Genomic DNA, 12,873 nt, shown 5'->3' with positions numbered 1-12,873 from the left:
TAAGACACTTCATATATATTAATAGATGGACCAAGGATCATTTTTCAAATCCTCTCTCCAAATTCTTTCTGTAGCTTGTGAAGAGCTGTTTTTGGAAACTGCATTAGAAAAGCAGAGGGAAAGGTTTGGTCGTGAGGAACAAGATCAGCTTTCGGCCCTGTGTTTGGCAGAGGTTGTGGCTGACTTCCCTGTGAAGCTTTAAATCAAACTGAATTTGTGGTGCCTAAGCAGCTTCTGGAACTACAGGAGGGTTATCCATTGCAGGTTATATAGAGCTAAAATAATTGAATATGGTGAGATTTATCAGTAGTAGGGAGGAAATGGAGGGAGCAAATCAATGTAAACCTGAAGATAGTAAATTCCCAATTTTTCCTTGAGGAAAAAATATAGAAAGGGGAAACTATAACTTTAGTTAGAAAGAAAAACACTTATCAGAAAGACTAACAGTAAAATGTACTTTCAAATATTCAGTTAAGATTTCAGCAGCTCAGAAGGCTAGACAGGAGGATCACAAGTTCAAGATCACCCTCATCATCTTAGCGAGGCCCTAAGCAACTTAGTGAGACTCTGTCTCAAAAAAATCAGTTAAGAAAACCTTATACTCGCTTTATGTACAGTGACAGTACATAAATGTCATGGACAAGAGAAGACTTACTTGAACTACAAATTCTAGTATTCTAAACTCTCAGGCATGGACACTGTTGGAAGAGAACAGAAACAGAGTTAATTTTAAAAGCATGTCTACTATAAATAAAATTTGGGCTTAAGATTTCACTGGAGATTCTCAGAGTCTGGAAACTGTCTTCCACCAACCCTACTTTAAGCCCTTCCTTCTCTCAAAAGCCAGAAGATATTAAGCCAAGTCAACCCTAAATATCAATAAGTATAAATACAAATATTTTTGTATAAGTCAAAATCTAAATAATCTACCTTCAGATAATGAAATGTTTATATTCAATAACATTCCTTTGCATTTGTAGAGTGCTATTTACTTTTCAAATCACTTTAACGCATTTCATTCTCACAACAAAATTAAGCATATGAGTTTTTTTCTCCAACTTAAATGAGTTAAATCAAAGCAAAACTTAGTTAATGATTTTTTAAGGATCCAGCTTGAGTTTCAATGAGAGGCCTGTATTTAGAACCCAGCTTTTTCCTAAGTACAATTGCCTTTTCCAACTTATGCACAGTACTGGTAACTCAGGATTCCTTCCTAAGCTCATATTCATATGTCCACACTGAAGATAAGAAAAATACATTCTACTGTCATGTGTAACTAAAGAGAACACATAAAAATTAATAAATAAATGAAGGGCAAGACAGCACAAAACAACAACAAAAAAAGAATTACTTTTGGTTCCCCATTTCATATGAAATATTTTATTCTTACAAATCTGTGTATGTAAGGACATGTACTAGAACCAAAATGCAGGACTGCCAGAACTTTGTCACATGACTATCTCCCTCTTTGGAAAAAGGCAGCAGAATAAAGAAAAGGCAGTAGGATACCCAGTTTCATCTTGCTCAGGAGGTAATACATTGCTAGTAAGAATATAACACTTCAATAATCAAAAGCTGCACCCCTTAAAAAAGAGTACTGGAAAATCAACTTCTCTGCAAAGAATACCTATCCCTGGCTATTATAGACCCTTTGCAATTTCATTTGAGAAAGCAAAAACCTGAATGTTACATAAAGCATGTTACTTCCAGTGAGTTGGCAAAGCAGAAGGGTGATTGTGGAGCATTGTCTGGAGAAATCAGGGCCAAGGTAGAGGTGGGATGAGCATCACTGGGGAGATTAGGGAGCCTGCCACATTACTGCATTAAATAACAAGCAAGAGAAAAGAAGAGAAAAAGCTTCTCACTGATATTTGAAAATTGAAGGCCATTAAACATCTTTGGTTTACTTTTCATATGGCAACCATTTACTGCCTAAAACTCTGACCTCTAAAAACAAAACCTATACTTCTAAAAATGTGTTTTTCCTTCATATCATAATATAAAAGTATCCAATTAGTTCTCATAAAATCAGTTTAGAATATGGAAGCTAATGTTCCATCTTTTTTGCCACAGAAACCATGTTGGCTTCATTTATCATGCTAATATTTTGTATTACTGAGTTCCTCACTTTTCTTTCTTATTTGTCCTTCAGTCAAGGTACATTTTGTATTTTCTTATTTGAGGGTCCACATACACATAAATCCAGGCAGAACTCTCTGTGGCCATCAGAGACTTAGGATGGGAGGATTGTGTAACAATTTGTAGACTACATGGATGCTTTCTACCCAATACAAACTTATTAAAACAATAATACTGTCTTTATTTCAGACTCCTCAAAGAGCATCTTGGAGAAAAAGAAGTTGAGTTGGCACTCATTTTTGATTCAGTGGTGGAGGCTGACCTGGCTAATTACACCTGCCATGTAGAAAACCGAAATGGACGGAAACACGCCAGTGTTCTTCTGCGTAAAAAGGGTACTTATTTTTATAGCTATAACTATATTTTGTTTACTCACAAATAGTTTAAAGTTGTATGTTTAATAGTTTAACGTTGTATGTTTTCTGGCTTTATTGTATCATAAAGTATCAATTTCTGTTAATCATTTTGTGTCTTCAAGGAACAATATTTCTCATGTACATAAAATGCCTATGATCTTCAGTATCACTAGGAACTAAATAAGTAAACTAAGCCTTATTATATGTTAAATCAATTGAGATGAAATGTACCTGATTATAATCATGTTACATTAAATGGAATCCACAGATTCATTCAATATTTTGTCTGTATTTCACCTTCATATATCTTATGTTATTTAAATATAATGATAGGAATTGTATGAAAAATTTGAAAACCGTATGAAAAACAAAGTTGCTTGTTTATTTTCTGACTAAAACTTAAATAAAATAATTAATAGTGTCCTATAACCTTTCAATTATAACGTAAAGTTTATAAGCTATATTTTGTAATATAACCTGGTGTTAAGAGGCCTTTCATAGGTCAATATATTTCTAAATAATTTGGCATTTATGGAGATCCCTATCTAGAATCAGATCTGGACTGGATGAAATGTTTATAAAGGACAAAGAAAAGAAACTCTAAATTTACAGACCTAAGAACAATCTCAGCAGCTAAAGAAGTTTCTAAATTGGCTCTTACCTTGCTATGACTCTTGATTACTGCAAGAGGCTAAATACTTTGTGTGTGCATCTGGCAAAAGTTTTGTAAATGTAGCAGAACAAATGTTCTCAATCAGTGTTCTTGTTGCCTAGGCTATAGAGCAATAGAACAATTCAATCAGCAAGGTCACCATTTGTACATCCTGGCCAGGATGGAATTTCTATTTTCCAGCCAGCCTTAATTCTTGAGCATGACCAGAAGCTCTGGAAGAAAATGAGAAGTGTCATTATTCCAAGAATAATGCTTCTCTCTCTCTAGCACCATTTCTTAATTCTATTGTACTTGATTCTTTCTTAAAATAAAGGAGTACTTAAGTATAAATGAGTCTAATACAGAAAGTAAAGTCAGGAGATCCAGGTTCAGCCATATAGTTCAGTAGGATTTTTTGTCTGATTATGATTCCTGAATATTAGCTTCCTCATCTGTAAAATAGGGGTTATAATATCTACCTTCTTGAGTTACTTTGAGTTCAAATGATAATGATATGATGGATGTGAAATTTATTATGCCTAAATAATTTTTATTATATGAAACTTGCATAATTTCTCCTATGTTATCCTATGCATTAGGAAACCACTTAGTCCACCTACATGAAGGGCAGGCACTGACCATGTCCAGGTACCTTATAGCAAAGATCACTTCGTTCCTGTCCATTTCAGTCTTATTTCATGTTCAGAGATTCTCCAAGCCAGAGATGCTGCTGTACTTCTGTACCTTTAGCAATTTAGGCAGTGTCTGGCCACTAATAGGTACCTTGAATATATTCTGGTCAAATAAATAATTAAAATTATATTTTGTCATTGAGGATTCATGTATAGCAAGCACCATGCTTATTGTGAAGAATAGACTGCTGAATAAAATAGTTATCCCTCAAGTCTTGTGGAGCTTGTAGTCTTTGTGGAGGTGAGAATGCAAAGAAAGCCATACATTAAATATTAAGAAAAAATTCACAAAAGATATATAGTGTTACAATTAGAAACCTCCTATTAAGAAAAATATTGAGGGTACTATAATTTAGCCAGTGGAGACAGGCATAGTCTTATATTAGTTTTCAAATAAAGTCATCACTCTTTAATAAGTAAAACAATAAACAACAGTCCATAAAATTTCTAGAAATCTGACTCTGTCAAATAAGACACTCTGTAAAACTCTGCTACCTCCTATAGTTTCTACAAGCAAACCTATCTAAAATTATGAATAATTGATTATATCAATTCTCATCTTTCTAGTATTTAAATATTGGGGTTCCCAGGTTTCAGGTCTCTTTGCTCATTGGCCAGGTAATTTCATTCAGCCTCCATCATGTTTTTGCTTACCATATATGATGAAAACTCCAATATTTATATCACTAGCCAGGATTTCTCACCTGAACCCCAAACTTGTATATCAATTTGTCTGGTCAACTACACCATTTTGAGATCTAGTAGCCATATCAAATTTTGCTTTCCCCAAACAAGATTTCTAATTTCTCCCCTCTACAAATCTCATCCTTCAGTCTCCTTCTTTATCTCCATCACCATCCTTCTGGTTGCTCAGGCCAAAATTTGTGAAGTCATTCTTCACTTTACCTTTTCTCTACCCACATCCTATATTGAGCCCATCAAAAAAATCCCATGGCTCTACTTTCAAAGCCTATCCAGAATCTGATCACTTCCATCACTGCCCCCACTGTATTCTGATGGACCAGCACAAATTGAATGAAATCCCAAACCTGAACTATGACCTATACGGCACTTCACAATCTACTTATTTTTCCTCTTACTTTCTACAACACTCTGTCTTAATCATCATACACACTAGCCCCCTTTCTATTTCTCATGCTTATTAAGTACAGTCCCACCTCAAATACTTCACACAGGCTATTTCCTCCTTCCAGAAACACTCTTTCCTCAGCTATCTCCATGACTCACTCCCTTATTTCACACAGTTGTCTTCTTATATATTACCTACTCATTAGGTCTTCCCTGGCCACCATATCTGAAATATAATTAGCTTAATTTTCTTTTTTTTCTAACATGTCTGATTTCTTTTTATTGTTTTCATTATATTTGATATTATAATTACATATTTGTTGGCTTCTTTTCTTCTTACCCCACTACAAAGTAAACAGCATGAGAACAGGGACTTTACCAGTCTCATTTATCATTTTACCCCTAGTATATAAAACACAATAAGTGCTCAAAAATATTTGTTGGATGAAAACTCTCCTCACAGAGGACCAGGACAGTGGGGGTAAGAGAAAGATAAAAGGATTAATACAGAGAAGATTTTATCTGTGCTCTTGTCTTAACTACTGCCTTCCCTGGTTTACCAAAATACATGTTTTCCTTTCAAAAATTTTTACTTTCCAAGTTTTTATTCTCTTATTTGTGTGTGTGTAGTGTTGGGGATTAATCCTAGGAGCATTCTATCTCTGAGCTATATCTCCAGCCCTCTTTTGTTTATTTGTTTGTTTTGAGAAGAATATTCCTAAATTGGCCATCCTGGCTTGATATTTGCAATCCTCCTACCTCAGTCTCCTGTGCCACTGGGATTACACTTGTGTCCCACCATGTCCACCTATACTTTCCATGTTTCATATTGAAAACTCAAAGTCCTCGGGGACTAGGCAGTTAGAGAATGTTTTTTAAACAGCCAGATTAAAAAAAAAAAACATACATTAAAGAAAACATCTCTTGCTTTAAATGGGTTCTAGAAGATTTTTACCATGCTTACTAGAATGTGGGTTCATGTATATGAGAGCTTGAAAGTTTTCAAGAAGCTGAAAGGCTGATTATTAAACATTTTCATTTTTAAATATTAATATTCATTTTTGAAACATTGTGAACTCCAACAAAACAATTTTTCACTCACAGTACACCAGTTTACCCTCTCCATTCTAGGCAACATTTATTATTATTTTTTCACTTTTTCATCCTTGCAAAAGGATGCAGTTAATCTTTTCTCATTTAGTCTTATTAGCAGCTCTCAAAAATATGGAAGAACCCCAAAGAAGAGCAAAAATCCATATGATTCTACCCTAATTATTTTAGTCAGACCAAAGTTTTGGTTGTCTTGAGAAGCTTCAGACATATCCTTTGGAGTTATATCTTTTTGGTTTTATCTCAGCATAGACTGATCTTGTTGACTATAGATTTCCTAACTGGAGTATGAATATGGCTTTTTATGGAACAATAACTTCTTAATGATCTGTAAGTCAAACATTTTAAATTTTCTAAGTGATCAATATGAGAAGAAAAGTAATTAATCCATTCATAAACTAAAAAAGGCCTTTTGAAAAATGAAAACTCATGTCCAAATACCCAATTAACAGGGTCAGATTTTGTAAAAACAAAATGCCCTTTACCTATGCATCTTCAACCTACACTTACCACTTTTTTATTCTTAGATGAAACATTAGTCAGTAAGTACAACTAAATTTCAGTATAAGGTCTGTCCTAAATATTTTTACTTTTTTGGTATGCCGAGACTCTGATCTTAAGCTAAAGAAATTCTCATAATTATTCCTCATTCTCTGCAAAGAAAAAAAAAAGATCTTTACCACAAAACAGATATGTGTCACTGAATACCTCTTTTCATTTCAGTCTTCTTGTTATGCCCTAACTCTTCAAAGTATACAGAAAGTTTTCTTAGTGTATTCAGGTTGCCATAAAATTTACCTAAGATCAAGTAATTTATAAAGAACAGAAACTTTATTTCCCACAGCTCTGAAGGCTGTAATGTCCAAAATTAAGGCACTGTTAGATTCATGTGTGATAAGGATCCAGTCATCTTTTTTATATAAGAGAATATCAGAATGGCCTTTACAACCCATATTTCTGCCAATATTCAAATCAACACCACTTAGGTAATATCTAAGAATATTGAGGCTTTCCCTACAGAACTATTATTCTAAGCCCTCCCCAAAATCTCTCAAGGCTCCTTTCATAGCAGTGGACCTCAAAACTCTATCCATTACCCAAAAGCACTTCCACATTTTTAGGTATTTGTTACAGTAGCATCCTACTTCTCAGTACCAATTTCTGACTTAGTTCATTTGATTGCTACAGCAAAATGCATTAGACTGAGTAATATATAAATAACCAAATGTATTGCTTGTAATTCTGGAGGCTGGGATATTCAAAATCAAGGTACCAGCATATCTGGTGTCTGGCAAGGACCCTTTCCTCAGAGATGGCGCATTTTATGTGTTCTCACATGGCAAAAGAGGTAAACAAGTTCCCTCAGACTTCCTTTATTTTTTTCACTTTTTGTAGTTGTAGATGGACAGAATGTCTTTATTTTATTTGTTTTATTTTTAATGTCGTGCAAAGTATTGAACCTAGTGCCTCACACATGCTAGGTAAGTGCTCTGCCACTGAGCCTCAACCCCAGACCTCCTTTATAAGAGCACTAATCCCACTCATAAAAGTGGAGCCCTCATGACCTAATCGCCTCCCAAGGGCCCCATATTTTATTGCTATAACTTTGGGGTTGGGTTTCAACATATGAATTTTGAGAGGACATGAACATTCACATAACAGGAAAAAGTCCTCAGGTTAGGATCTCCTAACCTGCCTCCCAAATTATAAGTCAGAAGAGCAAGTTCAAACATTCCCAGCCCTCTTTCTCTCCGGTCTATTGGCTTCAGGTGCTATTTGTTCCATTCTGTAGTATCTGATGTTTGTATTCATAGTAAAGAAATAGGTAGGTTCAAAGTAAGAAGATTAAAAAAAAAACTATACTTGTACTTTGGGTGCCTAGAAAAAGTTACAATCCCATCCCATAAATATCTGCTGTTCTAACTACAGCTATCCTCATGAATAGTATACAAGTACAGCCCAAATAAAATGACTTTCAGCTTCACAGTCAGGGAATGTCCCTAGAAATATAGCTCCTGCTGAGATACAAAATGGCAATTGAAAACAGAAGACAAAAGAAAAGCCAGGTGTTATTTGGGTGATGGCAATTCTCCCCTCTGATTATAGGATAGATGTTTCCCTTTTGATGTGACTGCCTGATCAAAGAATACAGGTTGAGTCTCAGAGCCTAGATCCATAGTTTTCAACTTAAACACCCATCATTATGTAATACTTTTCAAAGACTTTTTCTTATAAAATGGACTCCAAGATCACAAAGGTACTTTTCACACCATAGTTTTCTTCCATAAATTTACTGCTGAATAAAGTGTCTGCTTCTTGGGAGCATAAATTGTTTCTGCTGCTGAATTTTCCCATCTACCTAATATAAATTCTACTCTGTAAATAACATAGAAATTGGTGGTAAAATCCCCATTAAGTGACTTTGAAAACAGTTAACGCTGTTCTGACCAGAGAGAAAAATGTGAGGGGGGCGGGCGGGTGTAGGAGAAAGAGGGAGAAAGAGAGAATAGCATTTATATCATAAAATAAACATAACAGGAGAAAAACATTTTGGGTTAAGTCAATTAATGCCCTAAAATGAAAGAGAAACTGATTTTCAGAGTAACAACAAATTGTATTGCTTTCATCATAACACTGGCTATTAATTATTCATAACTGATGTAAGACAGTAAGAAAACAAATAAAGATTGGTGATTTGCATCTCTACAGAGGTCTCTTTGAGCAAGCTTGGTTTATCTCCCACAGAGAGGTAGGCAGTGTAGAGGAGAAGAAGCAGAGCTAATTTGTGGTGGGAATTATTTTTTCAAATTAAAATTTGCTTAATATCCAAAATGAACTCCTTTTGCAACAGATAGATTCCAATTTTCTATCACTGCTCATTACATGTCCCCTCATAATATTCCTAATTGATATAGTTTGTACATCATACCAGTCCCACTCTCTTCCTTTCTTCATTCTTCTCTCTCAATCCTTGCTCAAAAAAGGTGACCTTTGTGATTTTTATATTTCCACTCCATGATTTTCCTTATTGGCTGGCCACCATCATCTCCTCTCTCACTCCACTTCCTTTACAAGACTAAATTCCCTTTCTCCACACAAAACCTAACATATTTTTTATAAAATGAACTCCAGGTATCCCATCCTTTCTCCCCTGCTACAGCTACAAGATTCTGTAGTACCCCCCCCCCATTGATGTTTCCGAGAGCTACCCAGTTCTTTCATTCTGTCTGATAAATTGTAGTTTATCTTTTCACCTTGGAATTAAAAGGTCAAAAGAAGTCAAAATTCACAAGTCATATGATATTCAGGAAGTACTACCAACAGTCTATGGAAAATTAGGTAGTATTTCTGTGCTTACATTCAGAATAGAGCATGTAAAGCTGTGGTATAATAAAACTTCAATTTGAAGTTAGGAGACCTTGGCTCATGTCCTATATTGGCCACTTCTTTTAGGTACATGACCTTGGATAAGTGACATACTACCATTTCAAATTCTTCATCTACAGGTTTGAATATTTTTTGTGCTGTAGGATTATTTACACAGTAGATAATAGACTGGATAAAATTTTTATCTATAAAGTAGTATATTCCCTGTATATGCTATATGCTTTTCTTTTTACAAAGTATAACATGGTAAATCAATCTTAATTGATATATTGGTCCTGATTATTTTTTCTTAAGCAATGATCATATGAAAAGACAAGGAGATTCACAGAGAAATATTGACTATCTTATTTTCAAGAGTGACATATTGACATGGCCAGTAATTTAATTTTGACAGTGCTCTAGAATTGATCCATCCAGAGAGACTGACCAATGCCAACGAAACTCAAAAACAACTGATGTATAAACCAGAATGTCATTCCCTTTCCCAGTTTCTCATTACTTGGAGAGCTAAATTAGTAATAGAATAGCCACTTGGTAATTATGAATTAGATTAAAAGGAGGTCAGATAATCTTTAAGCAATTTCATTGAATTATGATGAGACCACTAAATGTTCTTGTCCTCAGTTAAAATATATTTCTGCTCTCATGTCTCTCAGATTTAGCATTTCTTCTCTTTACAGTGCTGAACTCACATTCTAAATTCTCTTGATTTTCCATTTCCCTAAATTCCATGGTAGAATTCCCTCTTTTGATGATACATTCTTTAGATTTGTTAATATCACTAACTAATCTATGGGTAATTCACTGTTCCCTGATCCAGGGAGACATTCTGTTTCCTTCTATTATGTGTTGATTTGATTATCCCAACTCTCAGAGTTCTAGGGATACCCACTGGAGCAGCCTAATACAGGTGTAACCTGGTGTTAGTCAAAGAGGCTAAATGATTAGCCAGTATTTCTCATTCTCTTTTAATTCCACAGTGCGTATTATATCACATATATATTATGGTCATTTATTCAAATAAGTAGGGGAAATGGGTAAGGTAATTTCCTCTGCTTACCTTGTATTAGATTATGCCCTACTGGGGTTAAGTGAAACAGTTTAATATTTCATCCTTATTAGATTTTATTTGATTCTGAAAGTAATTTTATGACGTTGTTCTCCTTCAGAAGAATAGGGCCTGTGGCCTGAGAAGTTCAAGATGGTAATCTTGCTAAGCCAATGAGATAATTTAGCAAAAAACAAGAAAACATAGGCCCTGAAACCAGAACAACACAGCTTTAACAGTTCCCTGAAATACAGTTAAAGCAATAGTATATATATGAAAACAATATAAATTGGGAGTGACTATTCCATTTTAGATAGACTTGTGACCTTTAATAGCAAATAAGAAAGAAATATGAAAGACAGGGGAATAGTTCTGACCTAAAATTCCTATGTAAATATATGAATATACCACAGTGAATCTCACATCATGTACAACCACAAGACTGCAATCCTAATTAGAATAAGATGTACTCCATGTTTTGTTTAAATGAGTTAAATTATACTTGACTGCCATGTATAACTAAAAATAAAAAAATAAAAATAAATAAAATAAAAACAAATCAGTCAAATTTTTAGAAAATAATTAATTTTACAAAGATTTGATTCATACAGATATATCAAGAGTAAAGCATTAAGCAAGAATATTTTTGAAAGAAAATACAAAGGGGTAATAAATTTTACACACAAACTAGAAATCTGGGAAAATCCCAAGTATCCCTGGTTTAATTACCTTTTCCTGTTGATTCTGTTTGCTTCAGATTTAATCTACAAAATTGAGCTTGCAGGGGGCTTGGGAGCAATCTTCCTCCTCTTTATACTGCTGGTGATCATCTACAAATGCTACAACATTGAACTGATGCTCTTCTATAGACAGCGTTTTGGAGGTGATGAAACTACTGATGGTAAGTTGTCTCCTATTGTTCAATTAAAATATTTATTTATAATTATGTAAAAGAATATCCCTATTCTTTTTTTGGAGGGGGCACCAGAGGTTGAACCCAGCCAGGGTCACTTAACTTCTCCCCCAGCCCTTTTTATTGTTTATTTTGAGACAGGGTCTCACTAAATTGGTTAGGGCCTCTGTAAATTGCTGAAGCTGGCTTTGAACTTGCAATCCTCTTGAGTCAGTTTCCCTAGTCATTGGGATACAGGCCTGAGCTATTGCACCTGGCAAGAATATCCCTATTCTTTAGAAATATGAACTGAAATATTTAGATGTAAAAGGCCATGATATATGCAACTTACCCTCAAATAATTTAGAAAAACAATTTATCTGTCAAGAAAGAGAAAAGAGGATTAAATATTAATAGGTAAATCTAGGTAAAGGATATATGTATTTTTTGAAATAATTTTATTTTTGCAGTGCTTTGTTTGAAATAATTTCCAGAAAAGTTTAATAAGAAGGCATTATTTGGTTAGGAAATAAAATTATTCCTGTTAATGCCTTTCCCTTAGTAAGAAATAAATTAAGAATAAATTCTGTGTTTTAATCCCAGCTATCTGGGAGGCTAAGGCAAGAGGATCATAAGTTCAAGGCTAGCATGGGCAAGTTAGCATGACCATGTCTCAAAATAAAATAAAAAGAGCTGAGGATGTAGCACAGTGGTAGAGCATGCTTAGTATGTACAAAGCCCTGGCTTTGATCCCTAATAACTCAAAAAATTTAGAAAAAAATCAATTCCATGTTTTTGTCTAGAAAATTCACATGTATGTACAGATCATTTTTAACCATTGCTGCCACCAAGAAAACAAACATGGAGCTGAGGTCATGGCTCAGTGGTAAGTGCTCATCTCATATGTGTAAGGCACTGGATTTGATCCTCAGCACCTCATAAAAATTAATAAAATGAAATTATTTTTAAAAAATTTTAAAAAGAAAATAAACATGCAAGAAACAGATTAAAATCTACAGAAATACATTTTACACCTCAAAGTACATGAATGTACATATTTTGAATGCTTGTAGCACTATTCTCAAAGGTGACTTAAAGGATAAAAAATTTAGACTATGTGTTATACTTTTCTATTTGCTTTTCATGCCTTTTGGAAATCTTTTTTATGATGTATCAACAAAGAATTGTACTGAGCCTTATGTATTTGGACAACCAATGTTTCAGTTTTTTTCAATAGAACAAATTACCATGTTTTCAATCAACACCAATAAGAAATCATGACATATTGCTTCTTATAAAGCCTTCAACCCTACAGACTACTGTGAGCCTTGTAAACGTGTAAAATGCCTTAGGTAAGCCTACATTTTTATTTTTATTATTTATTTTATTTTATTTTATTTGGTACTGGGGATTGAGCCCACAGAAACATTACCACTTAGCTACATCCCCACATCACCAGCCCTAGTAATTTAATTTTATTTTATAGGGTCTCACTAAGCAACTTATGG

The 12,873-nt window shown here is 34.2% G+C and overlaps 1 protein-coding gene across 1 annotated transcript in view; it reads left to right on the top strand.

The window, feature by feature from the left end:
- Il1rapl2 (interleukin 1 receptor accessory protein like 2) overlaps positions 1–12,873 on the top strand; it is a 516,192-nt gene that overhangs the window by 486,238 nt on the left and 17,081 nt on the right. Inside the window, exons 8-9 of the mRNA XM_077793619.1 lie at positions 2,329–2,474; positions 11,231–11,374. Of these exons, the coding sequence (XP_077649745.1) occupies positions 2,329–2,474; positions 11,231–11,374 (290 nt within the window). The remainder of the gene's footprint in view (positions 1–2,328; positions 2,475–11,230; positions 11,375–12,873) is intronic.

This window comes from Urocitellus parryii, chromosome X (genome assembly GCF_045843805.1).
Source record: "Urocitellus parryii isolate mUroPar1 chromosome X, mUroPar1.hap1, whole genome shotgun sequence".
In the NCBI taxonomy this organism is placed as follows: domain Eukaryota; kingdom Metazoa; phylum Chordata; class Mammalia; order Rodentia; family Sciuridae; genus Urocitellus; species Urocitellus parryii.
The sequence above is the reverse complement of the archived record's forward strand: the minus strand, read 5'-3'. Positions and strand labels throughout refer to the sequence as shown.